The sequence below is a fragment of the Zingiber officinale genome, chromosome 10B (assembly GCF_018446385.1).
Source record: "Zingiber officinale cultivar Zhangliang chromosome 10B, Zo_v1.1, whole genome shotgun sequence".
Lineage (NCBI taxonomy): Eukaryota > Viridiplantae > Streptophyta > Magnoliopsida > Zingiberales > Zingiberaceae > Zingiber > Zingiber officinale.
In genome coordinates, this window is record NC_056005.1 from 79670263 (window position 1) to 79684252 (window position 13990).

The 13990-nt window shown below is 46.5% G+C and overlaps 1 protein-coding gene across 1 annotated transcript; it reads right to left on the reverse strand.

Moving 5' to 3' along the window:
• Positions 1-10251: 10251 nt before the first annotated feature.
• Positions 10252-11929, reverse strand: LOC122029209 (protein trichome birefringence-like 20). The gene is made up of 2 exons (XM_042588148.1): positions 11387-11929; positions 10252-11112 (listed from the first exon to the last, which is right to left on the reverse strand). The coding sequence occupies exons 1-2, from the start codon at positions 11927-11929 to the stop codon at positions 10372-10374; spliced, it is 1284 nt and encodes a 427-aa protein (XP_042444082.1). The 3' UTR covers positions 10252-10371.
• Positions 11930-13990: the final 2061 nt, after the last annotated feature.

The following is a 13990-nucleotide window of genomic DNA, read 5'->3' on the forward strand; positions in this document are numbered from 1 at the left end:
TGTGTTAGATTCAGGTTTAACTTTGGGTTCAACAGATAGGCATTCTCTGGATAAACTTCTGGGCTATGGTGAGTCACTTGGACATCATTAGAGTAACCATGCCTTCGAGGTTTTCCAAATAGTCCTATCCACTAGACTTAGTATAAAACCTTGGTCTAACTGGTTAGAATCCATAAAGGGTAGCTTCGGTCAGTTCCACTTAGCCAAATGCACCAGGTCGAAGTCATATCTTCCTAGGCATGCATAGACTAAGCTTCCCTAACGTATTATCATCCAAAATTTCACCAGTACCAATTTTCAAGTTAAACTTGAATCCCTTTCTAATTAATCCTTGAGTACCCTGTCGGGTAGATTAGTTTGGGTTACCCTTCCGGGTAGGTTAGTTTTGGAGGTGCCAGCTATTCTGGATCCTCCCCCTGAATTATTGGCCTTTTTAATTTTTCGTTCTAGGTTTATGTCTATTTCTTTTATAGTTATAATTTACTTGATGATTGTTTAAGTTTTGGTGAGTTTTAGAATATTTAGATTTTAAGTTTTTTTGTTTAGGTTTGTATTGTGGTTTTTGATTTGGTTTATTTGACTTTACCTAATATATTTTATTTTTAGGTATGTAATATTGGTTAAGTCCTACTTGTGTGGTTAAACACACTTTCGGAACCCAAGCTTTTCTTGTTGGTTTGTGTTGGGTTATTAATGAATTAACTGTTTTATTTAAACTTGACTTATAGCCAAGTCTGGTTTTGTTGTAACTTGCTTTTTGATTATTTAAGATTAAGTCTAAATTTTTTGATCTTGTAGTATATTTTTCTAACATACCTTTTAAATTGTTAATTTCTAATTTTAATGATGAATTCTCCTCCTCAAGTGTTAGATCTTGAGTTGGTTTGTTATTTGTGATTTGTTCCTTGAGGTTTTGATTTTCCTCAAGGAGCAATTTATTTTTTTTTTTCAATTTTCATTAATTTATTATTTAAACATGAAATAATTTTAAAAAACTTTTTGTTCAAATTAAAGTATACCTCTTCGGAACCTTCGGAAACGAGTGCGGACTCGTGGCTCGATTCGGGTTCGGACCCGTCTTCCGATTCGTCCTCTGACTCTGCTTCGCGGGCCATCAGCACGAGGTAGCTTTGGTTCTTCTGATCTTCGTCCTCCGATTCTTTCGAAGACGAGTCGTCCCACGTTGCCTTAAGGGCCTTCTTTTTGGTCGGCTTTGTTTTGTCGTTCTTCGATCTCAGACACTCATTCTTGTAGTGCCCCTTTTTGTTGCATCCGAAGCACGTCATGTTCCTCGATTCAGTTGGAGTGTTGATCTTCTGAAGATCCTTCTTACTGAAACTCCTTTTCTTCCTGGTGAACATCTTCCTTACTAGGTTCACTAGGTGCTCTTCATCTTCGGAGTTCTGGTCAGAATCTTCTTCAGGTTCAGGCTTGTTCTTCTTTTCCATGCAGGAACCTGCAAGCAAAGCTATACCTTTCTCGGATCCAGCATTAATTTGTTCGTGTAGTTCTAATTCACAAAAAAGTTCATCTAATTTTAGTTTAGATAAGTTTTTAGAAATTTTGTAGGCATCCACGATGGATGCCCACAAACTATTGTGTGGGAATGCGTTTAATGCGTACCTTATCAAGTCTCTGTTATCCATCTGGTGGCCTATCGCGTGAAGCCCGTTGAGGATATCCTTGATTCTCGCGTGAAGCTGACTCGCCGTTTCTCCTTCCTGCATTTTTATATTGAATATTTTATTTAAAAGCAAATCTCGTTTCGTTACCTTTGCGCCACTGGTTCCTTCGTGCAGCTCGATTAGCTTGTCTCAGAGTTCTTTCGCGTTCTGATGCGGTCCTACCCGGTTCAGCTCTTCCCTCGTTAGTCCGCATTGTAGCGTGTTGATCGCCTTGTTCTCCGTTGACGCTTTCTTCTTTATGTCTGACGTCCATTGTTCTGGATCAAGCAGATTTCTAGAGTTGTCAACTGGCAGTTTGTAGGCTTTTGTGACGTTAAGCCACTGGTCGAAATCCGTCTTGAGATACACCTCCATCTGCTTCTTCTAGTACGGGAAATCATCCCCGTTGAATAGGGGAGGTCGCACTGTGCTGAAGCCCTCAAGCCGCGACATTTTAATCTGCACACAGGAGAACAAACAAGAGAGGTTCCAAGACTTGGTCTTGGATTAGTAGTGCGGGAAGAAAAAAATAACTAAATTTGTGTTGCACCAATTTAGATTTAATTACAATGGAAAGAAATTTCCAAAAAGGTAAAAGTACCAGTTTGGAATTGTACGAGAAATTGAAAGCCGAAAAGAAAAGAATTTAAAACAAATCACCCCCTTGTCTGATTGGTGGTTGCGCCAAGTTAGAGCGGTACCTGCTCTGATACCACTTGTTGGATCGTGAAGAATTGATAGAGGGGGGGGGGTGGGGGGTGAATATCGATAACAAAAATTTCGAAGCGAGTTAAGCAATGGAAAATAATAAGAAAATAATTGCAAGGCTAACACAAGTTCTTTTTACTTGGTTCGGAGCCTTTGACGACTCCTACTCCAAGGTCCACACACAAGGGTGCTTTCGATGGGCAATTCACTAATAATTCGAAAAATGATTACAAGAATTGAGTACAGGAATTATAAAAAAAAATACCGACAAAGTAAGAACTGAAAAGGAAAGCGCGTTGTCGGAGAGCTTCATAGCGTCGCAGGAGCAAAGGAGAGCGAATTCTGAGTTATATTGGAGCTTCAGACTTGACCCTCTTTATATAGGAGGTTCGGGGGCGCCTGGAACCTTTAGGGCGCCCTGGTGTGACGTAGCTGACCCAATCAGGAGCCTCCATGTGGCGTTGATGCGAAGGGGATAAAATCTTGCCTCCGGGTGCCTCGGTACCTCCCGGGCGCCCAGACCCAAGTTTTCCAGTAGACACCTTCCTGCAAGAAACACGTTAGTCCGAGGCAATTATACCCTGCAAAACAGATTATTAGCACAATTCATCGTTTAACAGGAAAAGTGTATGACTTAGATTCCATCTTTTCGAGACCGGAATCTAATCACGATCTCGACTTAGAGTTCCGAAATGGTTCTAAGTCGGATCGGTGCCTAAGTTCCCTTCCCGGGAACGCGTCCTCCCAGTCACTCAACTCCAATGACTTACCTTTACTTACCTGCTAGACATCCGGTCAGCCCTTCGACCCGTCTGGACTTCGCGCCAGCTATCCGGTCAGCCCGCCGACCTAGCTGGACTTCGTGCCAAATGTCCGTTCAGCCCTTCGACCCATTTGGACTTCATGCCAGCTATCCGGTCGGCCCGTCGACCTAGCTGGGCTTCATGCCAGACATCCGGTCAGCCCGTCGACCTGTCTAGACTTCGCCTGCACACTTGGTCAGAGTGTTAGATCAACAACAAAACTAACTTAACCTAATTTGTCGTTCATCAAAACCCGAGTTAGACCTTTAGTGCTAATCGCACTAACATCTGGAACACTGACCGAGAGGTCGTTGGTCGCGAGAGCATGCTCGTTTATAACTCGCGCTAGGACGAGAATCTGGAATGCTGACCGAGAGGTCGTTGGTCACGAGAGCATGCTCACTTATAACTTGCACTAGGGCAAGAGTTTGGAACGTCAACCAAGAGGTCTTTGGTTGTGAGAGCATCCTCACTTATAACTCGCGCTGGGGCGAGAGTTTGGAACACCGATCAAGAGGTCGTTGGTCACGAGAGCATGTTTGCTTATAACTCATGCTTAGGTGAGAGTCTAGAACATCGATCGAGAGGTTGTTGGTTACGAGAGCATGCTTGCTTATAACTCGCGTTGGGACGAGAGTCTGGAACGCTAACAGAGAGGTCGTTGGTCGTGAGACCATGCTCGCTTGTAACTCACGCTGGGGCGAGAGTCTGGAACGTTGACCGAGAGGTCGTTGGTCATGAGAGCATGCTCACTTATAACTCGCACTGGGGCAAGAGTTTGGAACGTCGACTGAGAGGTCTTTAATCGCGAGAGCATGCTCGCTTATAACTCGCGCTGGGGTGAGAGTCTAGAATGTCGACCGAGAGGTCGTTGGTTACGAGAGCATGCTCGCTTATAACTCACGCTGGGATGAGAGTCTAGAACGCTAACTGAGAGGTCGTTGGTTGCAGGAGCATGCTCACTTATAACTCATGCTAGGGTGAGAGTCTGGAACGCTGACCGAGAGGTTGTTGGTTGCGAGAGCTGTGCTAGCTTATAACTCTCACTGGGGCGAGATTCTGAAGCTCGACTGAGAGGTCGTTGGTGATACTCCGGTTTGAGACCGGTAGCGATACTCTGATCTGAGACTTGTAGCGATACTCCGGTTCGAGACCGGTGGTGATAGCTCGACCCCGAACGGAGAGGTTAAGCCCTAAAGTCCATAGAAGCGGAGCCCATAGCAATATAAGGGAGCAGAGCCTTTATCATACCTGATCATAGAGTGGTGTCGACTGGCTGAGGATCTAACTTTATCCCTTGACTCCCAAATGTTCACGGAGTCAGAGAGAGAATAATCTTAGCCCTGACCATTAAAGGGAGTGAAGCTCATAGCAATATAAAGGAGCAGAGTCCATAGCAATAAGAGGAAGCAAAGAGCCGTGGGTGGAAGGTGTAGAGCCCGTAGATGTAAGAGGATGCAAAACCCTATAGGTGGATGGTGCAGAGCATATAGTAGTAATAGAGTGCAGAATCCTATAGGTGAAGGGTGCAGAGCTTGTAGCAGTAAAAGGATATAGAGCCCCATGGTGAAAGGTGCAGAACCTACAACACACCTGATTAAGGAGCTGGACCCTTAGTCCCTGATCGGAGAGTAAGGCCCCCAATCTATAATCAAAGAGCGAGACCCCTAGATCCTGATCAGGAAGCTGTACCGCGAGTCTCTTATCGAGGAGTTGTGTCCCTAGTGTCTGATCGGGGAGTTGTGCCCCTAGTGTCCGATCAAAGATCTACGACCCTAGTCTTTGATCAAGGGACTAGGATCTTATTCTCTTGATCCGGTGGTAAAAGCCCGGGACCCCCTAATGAGGGGTCAACGCCACGTGGAGGTCAAAGTGCCAGGTGGTCCGTCGAAGAAGGGTGAGCCGACCGGACTCATGAGAAAAGGGCAGGCCGATCGGTCTGCCAGTAAACATCTGATAGTAAAAGGCACCCTGACAGGGATCGGGGTTCCGACGCTCAATGAAACAGTAAATAATGACCGAGCGGAAGGCATAAGAGAAGGCAGGACGTAATGGGCGCGCCACCCGGCCGGCGCAGGGAATTAGGGCCGTCCGGACGGCGCTCTTCGTCTAGCCGGCCGGATGGACGTCCTGGCCGGCGGTGGGTAAATAGGGACAGGAACATCTGCTGACAGCCGTCAAATCGTACGGCTAAGCCATACTCCTAGTCTGACAACGGGGTGTCCTGTTGTCCCACAGACGGCGCCAAATTGATCATGTCCGAATGCTGAACCAACGGACGCTGGGCACGTGGCGCTCTCCGGGTCGCCGATGTAGATCTCCGGCTAGCCTCACGAAGCTCCGGCGAACCTGCACAGAAGTCGGGCCGGGAAGGGATTCCCGACGGCGACCCTCCGACGCTCAAGTCAGGTAAGCAAGTGGTGGAAAAAGAGTGGCTCCAAAGCTTGTAGAACGCGCACCTCCGGCGAAGTCTGCGGCTCTTTATATAGATGGTCATGGTATAAGGCCAAGAATGGACGCGTGATGGAAGGAAGGAGAAATAAAAACAGGGAAAGAATGCGGGATGATGAAAGAAATAGCTAATAGAGAGAAAAAAGGAGAGGCAGCAAGGAAAAGGAATCCTTACGGGCAAAGAAAATGATCGAAGGGGGCTGTAGGGTCGCCGGAGAGCCGGAACGCAAGGTCGCCGGAGAAGAAAGGAGCAGCGAAACACCAGGAGGAGATGAGGCCGAAATGCGGCGGAAAGCGGAAGCCGGAGCTTTATAAGGGCGGCCACTATTAATTTCAGCCGTCCGATCCAGGTCGCCGATATCAAGGTCGTCATCTAGCCGTTCATTTCAAACGGCGGGTGTCCCATCGGAAGTGACGCCACCGCCATACGCTGACAAACGCACGATTGCCACGTGTCAGCAGGATACTGGCCACATTTAATGAGCTCCCCTTATCGTGCGCAGCGCACGTGATGGGTAGTAGGGGAGAGCATCGGACATGGATACCAAGAGAACACAAGGCACGGACAAGATACCGCCGAACGGATGAGCATCCCTATGCCTGGCCGAGCGGCCTAATGCAGTGATCATTGCTTAGTCAGATCGGTAGTCTAGTCAGTCAGACTTCGCCTCCTTCGACTAGACTCGAGGGGAAGGCAAGTGATCCGGTGGTAAAAGCACGGGACCCCCTAATGAGGGGTCAACGCCACGTGGAGGTCAAAGGGCCAGGTGGTCCGTCGAAGAAGGGTGAGCCGACCGGACTCATGAGAAAAGGGCAGGCCGATCGGTCTGCCAGTAAACATCTGATAGTAAAAGGCGCCCTGACAGGGATCGGGGTTCCGACGCTCAATGAAACAGTAAATAATGACCGAGCGGAAGGCCTAAGAGAAGGCAGGACGTAATGGGCGCGCCGCCCGGCCGGCGCAGGGAATTAGGGCCGTCCGGACGGCGCTCTTCGTCTAGCCGGCCGGATGGACGTCCTGGCCGGCGGTGGATAAATAGGGACAGGAACATCTGCTGACAGTCGTCAAATCGTACGGCTAAGCCATACTCCTAGTCTGACAACGAGGTGTCCTGTTGTCCCGTCGAAGGCGCGATGGGACTGTTGCAGTATGACATCAGGTAAGCTTTCTGACAAATACATACCGAGGTATGGGCCGCGGACACGTACGCACCTCGGTAGACGTGTAGAAGCTCTTTCACCGCTCTATATAAAGAGCCGCAGACTTCGCCGGAGGTACGCGTTCTACAAGCTTTGGAGCCACTCTTTTTCCACCACTTGCTTACCTGACTTGAGCGTCGGAGGGTCGTCGCTGGGAACCCCTTCCCGGCCCGACTTCTGTGCAGGTTCGCCGGAGCTTCGTGAGGCTAGCCGGAGATCTACATCGGCGACCTAGAGAGCGCCACGTGCCCAGCGTCCGTTGGTTCAGCATTCAGACAGGATCATCTCTTATTAGGGAGGTATAGCAGATCCTGTAATTGTAAAAAAAGAGTAGAGCCTGTAACATACCTGTTTGAGGAGTCGTATCAACCAGCTGAGAATTTGTCTCAGTCCCTCAACTCTCGAATACCCATGGAGTCGGGAAAAAAATATAATGGGAAAACTAACTTATCGGCCAGCTGAAGCTCCAAGTCAATTCCTTGACTCCCGAATACCCATGGAGCGAGGGGAGAAGATAATATGTTTGTTAGGATCCTCCGGGATTGTGATAATGGTAGAGAACCTTCTGACGACGTCTATCTTCACGTTCTAGAACAGGTGGAGAAGATTCCCACAAATGATGTCAAATTTGATTCTGTCCGGAATCTGAGTCAGACGGACCGCTAGGTGAGGTGGATGGAATGTTGACCGAATTACTATGGCCCAAAGGGGAGGTATGCTCAGATGACTTCTATGTTAACTAAGTCGTCAGAAATCCTCTGGTCAACGCTACCTGGAGCCAGCGACCGGGTCGCCCTGGTCCTTAGTGCTCCGATGCTCAAGGCAAATCCAACGAATATAAGGAACAGACTAATAGTAGAATAATGAAATGAATGTAAAATGAGTACAATAACGTACCTTGGCCCAGGGGGCGCCCTCTGGTGGATCAGTGAACTGGTCAGGATGCTACTTACGTTGCCCTGACCCGGAAGGGTAGATGACTCTGAACAAACTAGAGAGCTGGATCTGCCGATGCGGAGGCGGACACGATGGCACGAAACCGGATGTGACCTCGACACTCAGGCTGGGATATGACATTGGCACGCAGGCTAGGATAAGACATTGACATATAGGTCGGGATAAGACATACAAACTGGATCGGGGTTGGAACACAACGCACATGCCTGATCGGCGTGGAGTCCGAAACACCACGAAAACGGAAAGATCGGTGACCTATGACAACCGTGAGTACTAAGGGCAATGAGCGCCGCGGGAGATGGCATGTGAAGACGGCTACTACAGCGGGCCTGTGCCGACGATGGCCACTTGTGAACGGAGGGGTTGACGTGGTAGCTTACTATGATAGTGGCAGCCGACGAAGGCAACGAGAGGGAAATGACTGCGGCGTACGTCGCGAAGAGATGGGGACAACGTCACCCTCATGGAGCTACTTCTTGCATGAGGTGGGGTGACGTCGAGTCTATCTTGTAACGGTGGTTGTGTAAAGAGGAGGAGAAGAAGAAGAGGAGACGACCCACAGTAGAGGCGGTCGGGTGAGCGACAACGAGGGAAGTGGACTGTTGGTGTGGTGGCGAGCTCAAGAGGAGGCTGTTGCTAGTGACTCCGAAGGCCTCTTAAGGCAGCAGTGGTGCTCTCTGGTGGCGTCAGCCTAGAGAGGGAAGCACAACATGAGCGAGGAAGAGGAAGGAGAGCTCGGCGGCTTGCATCAGGCCTCGTGCGTGAGAGCGGTTGTCACTGGCGTTGGAGGCAGCGAAGGTGTCATGGCGTCGTGATGCTAGTGGCAGCAAGAACGAAAGGTGGCACCAGTCCGGAGGCCTTGGCGGCTAGGAGGCGCTAGCGTTGGCGCTGGTGGGTAGGCGATGAGGTGGTTGAGGGCTACTTGCTGTGGTGGTGGCACCTGAAACTAGCCCCTCCTCCCCTGTGCGTGATGAGTCGAAGGAGGCGTCGACGGGCGTGGCTGCGGTGGCCGCTGGGGAGAGATGAAGAAAGGAGAGAGTAGAGGAGTAGGGGAGTGGTGAATTGTCGGTGACAAGGGAGAAGGTGACGCCGGGCAGCATCGTCGTTTGTACTGGATTGTGATGGCCTGGAGTGGCAAAGAGATGGCGGCTCGAAGGCGATCACCGCCGACGGGCGTCGCTCGTTGGTGGCAGTGAGAGACGAAAAAGAAGCCCTCTCCCTCCCCTCTTCGTGGTGGTAGCGACTTGAAAACGCAGAAGAAGAGAACATGCTCCCTCCCTTTACATAAATAGTGCTCTAATAAAATGAGCTCGCGTCAAATGACCAGAATACCCCCTCATCTCTACTTGCCACATGAGAGGTAATCTTATATTTAAAAAATAATGAAATCTTAAAATTGTAATATAAATTATAACTATTTTTTAACAAAAATCAATATAACATCCCAAATTAAAAATTAATAGAATTGAGCAAGGACATCCTCGTATATATGACATACTAATGAGTTTTTATTACAACTAATCATGATAAGAATATATATTACATTTAATCTTAATCAAATGATCGAAAGAGATATGTTTTTAATGTTGTCGACCTAAAATATTTATAAAAGTTTATTTACTTGTGACGTTATCAATATTAAGATATGAGATTAAAGAGAATCATGACAGTATATATTTTTATATAAAAAATAATTAGAAAAAATTATTAATAAATTTTAAATTATTTTCAGTGTGAAATAAAAAATAAGATATTAACCTAATTTTTTTTTCTTAAAATAAATTGGTTTAATATAACATCTTTATATAAAAAATATTTATCAATTTAATTGATCAAAATCATTTAAAAAATTAAAATCATTATAAAATTATTATAACAGTCATTTATTCATTAATTAGCTACTACACATTGAATTACTACAATAATGTTATGATGCTTTTAATATTGTTAAAGCGATTTTGATAGTGTATTCTCTAATTTAATTGTGTTCTATTTTAATATGTTTTAGTAGATACGGTGTAGTTGCCACATGCTGTGGGTATTCCTAATTGTAATAATAACGTTAGAATAAAATATTTTCATGTGAGAAATATATTGAAATGTTTTTTATAATCTGTTCGACTTTAAAGAAAATATCAAGTAAATTGTTCGATTGAGAAGCGCTAATAAAGATAATCTAGAGATTTAACAAGGACCTTGAAATTTTTTTAATAATTACGGATGATTTTAATAATTAGGGATATTTGATGCATCTTTCTGTTTCTTGAGAAATACTTCTAACAATATTAGTCGTCTTGATTCATGAATATTTTTAAATTTATCATGATAATTGATAAAACTTATTTATAAGCTCAGATCAATCATCTAAAAATTAATGATTCTAAAAATTAGATAACATATGCCAACTTAAACAAAATTGATACATTATCCAGATCCAAAAACAAATTTAAGAATATTTATTGCACGCTCGTATTTCATTCCATAATGTCCAACGAACAATTGATCAACAAAAAAAAAAATGATCAAATGAAAATTTAAATTAAAAGTAGAGAACAGTGGTGGCAGAGGAATTTGTACTACACTCCGGTCTACACCAGTTGCCTCTGCCTCTGCCTCTGGCTCAGCATATAAAGCCAGAGCTCGTTCCAGACGTCCACCGGTCCCGGCAAGCACCAGTGCACGCAGTCATGCTTCATCGCCACGCGCTTCTCCGCCGGGTGCCCGTACACGTCCGGGTGCCCGTCCGGCCGCATCACCATCGCGCTCGTCACGTCCAGCACCCACATCTCCCTCTTCGCCTTCCGGAACTCCTCCACCTGCGTCCTGTACAGATCCAGCTCCATCCCCTCCAGCCGCCACTCCGCCTCCGGCTTCCTCCGATCGCAGTGCCCGCCCGCGTTCCACTGACCGCCCTCGAAGTGCGACGGCGAGAACGTGCGCAGGAACACCGCGCCCTGGTACCACCGCAGGGCGTCCAGCGCAGCCCGGAACGCCGCCCCGTTGGCCTCGTAGAGGCTGAGGCGGGTCAGGTTGGCAGGGGCGGGAGGCCGGCAGTAGTTGCAGGCGAAGGGCAAGCTGTTCTTCAAGTATATGCAGGGACGGGTCCACCAGGTACCGGAGGAGAGGATGAGGTAGTCGAAGGCGGCCAGGTGGGATCCAGCCCATTCGTCGACCTCATCCAAGAAAACGTGGGTGTATTCACCGCCCGTGTCGTAGCTTTTCACCAGAAACGGCGTCCAGAAGATGGCGACGGTGAAGTTGTAGTCACCGTAGAAGAGGCGCCAGTCCTGTGTGTCTTTCGAGCTCGAGATGTCCTCCGGATGAGCCACCTGTCAGTCAGTCGGCACAAAATCAGAGGCAATCAATCACGGAGACGATCAGGGAATCAAGGGCCAATGCATTGACTGTCTTTAGTTGCGGAGCAAGTATAGTTGACTTATTCATACTCGAACAAGTTTGCAATCTCAATGTTCTATTTTACAAGTTTGAATTACTTTTAATTAGGAAGAATTTTTTTATCTCTGGTTCTTGTTGGAACTATAAAATTTGCAGGAAAATGCGGAAAATTGAAGCGCAAGGGTGTGTGTTTGATGGAAAGCTCACCGTTGACAAGAGGCAGAGCAGCGATTGCAATTGGTTCCTGGCCAGGGAATCGCCGACGAACGCCACCGACGTCCCCCTGACTAGCTCGAGGAACCACCGCGGGTCAAAGCGAGGGAGCTCGCAGTCTTCCGGCCGCCACCGCCACCGGAGGAATTCCACGTCCGGCCGACCGTGCTTCATGCAATTCTGGTGATCTTGGATCATACGACAACTGGAATTCGTGTAGTAGTAATCTTCTGCCGCTGAATCGAGCACCCATTCGCCCTTAGATATATCGCAATCCTCCTCCGTTCTGTAGTTTGCACCAATACTGCTGCTGACGCTGACGGCGGAGGAAGGAGATGAAGAATCTGATGAAGTCAAAACAGAGGAGGGAGAGGGAAAAGGAGAGAGGGAGGAGGAATAGAAGTCGAATTGGAAGGGCAAGTGGCGATAAGAGAAGTGGAGGACGGCGAAGAGGGAGAGGAAGAAGGCGAATGGGAGGGAGGAGGTTGAGCAGCTTCTCCAAAGGAGAAGCTGCACCGTCCTAGCATGAGGCTTCATCCGGCAAAGAGAGGAGAGGAGAGGAGGAAGAAGATGAAGCATTTTTTTTTGCCTTCATAAAAAAGGCGGAAATTAATGTCAAGTATGGTTTTTTTTTTTCCTTTCTTTCCCCTCTTTTACATTTTAATTAGCTTCGACTTGGTTTAACCCAATTTAGATCGTGCATAATATGTGGCAACCATAATTGTTTCATGTTCAAATTTAAATAAGGATTTAAATTAGGTAGCTAGACTGAATCAAATATCATTGAAGTCGTGCTTAGCACAATCTAACCCATGCATTAGGCATGAATATATAAATGAGCTTGAGTTGACCGTCAAATTATATCCGTGGCACTGAATCCAATATAAATTCATCGCAGTTTAGTATTGTCGGTCCCCATCTAAATATAAATAGATAGATCACGGAGAGTTTCATCTAGTAATAATAACGCATGGTTTTGTCTAATAATAGTATTGCATGTAGGAGTTGAGATAATCCGTAGAGCTTCCGTTCCCGTTAAGAATATACTCTAAGCTTATCTATATCAACACCATTATAGGTAACCGTCCAATTATATTAGAGCAAATGTTAAGGTTGATTTGTAGCTAAAGGATGGGGGAAGGGTGAATAGCTTGTCGTGCTTCGTTTACTTGCTTTGTTGTTGAAGATTTGTAGTGAATAAACTTCACAGCAAACTCACAATGCTAACATACCGGATTTACTTAATATCTACCTTAAAATGAGGTGACTAATCCAAGGATCCACACGCACAAGCACTCTTCACTATGAAAATACTCTTTCTCGATAACTACCGAAGGTGGAGAAACCTCATATAAACTCACTCAACAAGTTACAACTCTAAGTAAGAAATAAATACAAGATTTCAAATGAGAGCATCTTCTTGCTTGCTTACTTGTTGATGAATATGCCTCTTGAGGATGGGAAATGCAGCAGCACCTTTCTTCCTAAGAGCTCCAAGACCTGGCGTGAAGAGATGTGGAGAAGAGATATGGTTCATTTAAACTCGTTGTCGCCTTTAAATCTGCATTTTTAAGTCTCCCAATCGATTGAGCTTCCTCCCAATCGATTGTCATATCATATCCTAGCAATCTCAGCCATCCAAAACATATGTCCTACGCAATTGTCATATCCCAATCGATCGGTTGATCAATTAGGGAGATTTGAATTGATCGGCTGATCGATTTAGAGCCTTCTATGCTCTCACTGGAAATAGTCTGAATCGATTGACCAATCGATTCAGTCTCCCTCGCTTCCATGCGAGTATTCTAGCCCCAATCGATCGCCTGATCGATTGGTGGTTCCCAATCGATCGCCTGATCGATTGGTGGTTCCCAATCGATCGGCTAATCGATTGGGAACTCCTTTGTGCTTGCGATCCAGGCTCCCAATCGATTGGACGATCGATTGGGCCGTCTCAGATTCGCAGTACACTCCCAATCGATCGACTGATCAATTGGGCTCGGTTCAATTTGATCACCTGATTAAATTGACCAACCTTAACTTGCCTAACTCAACGCTAAGGTCCTCAAACCCAACATCTGGTTAACTATGACCTGTTGGGTCTCCTCATTGCCTAGCATCCGGTCAACCTTGACCTGCTGGGACTTCTTCACAAAGTGTCCGGTCAGTCCTTTGACCCACTTGGACTCTTCTTCTCGTGCCAAGTATTCGGTCAAACCTTTGACCTACTTGGACTTCCAATACCAGGTATCCGGTTAACCTTGACCCACCTGGATTTCCACGTGCCTGGCTTCACTCACCAGGATTTTCAATCTGCCTAGATTCACTCACTAGGACTTTCATTTGACTTCACTCACCAAGATTTTCCACTGTCTGTCTTCACTCATCAGGACTTTCAATCTGCCTAATTTCACTCACTAGGACTTTCACCTGACTTTACTCACCAGAATTTTCCACTACCTGGCTTCACTCACCAGGACTTTCAATCTGTCTGCCTTCACTCACTAGGATTTTCTACTGCCTGAATTCACTCACCAGGACTTCCAACACCAAGTGTACGGTGAACATTGACCCACTTGGATTTTCATTTTCTGCCAA

What these genes read in the sequence shown, in the direction of transcription:
- LOC122029209 (XM_042588148.1), bottom strand. Translation starts at nt 11,929, where the DNA reads ATGAAGCCTCATGCTAGGACGGTGCAGCTTCTCCTTTGGAGAAGCTGC. An exon ending in TGCTCTGCCTCTTGTCAACG is followed by an intron (nt 11,113 to 11,386) that starts GTGAGCTTTCCA and finishes ACTGACTGACAG; the next exon opens with GTGGCTCATCCGGAGGACAT.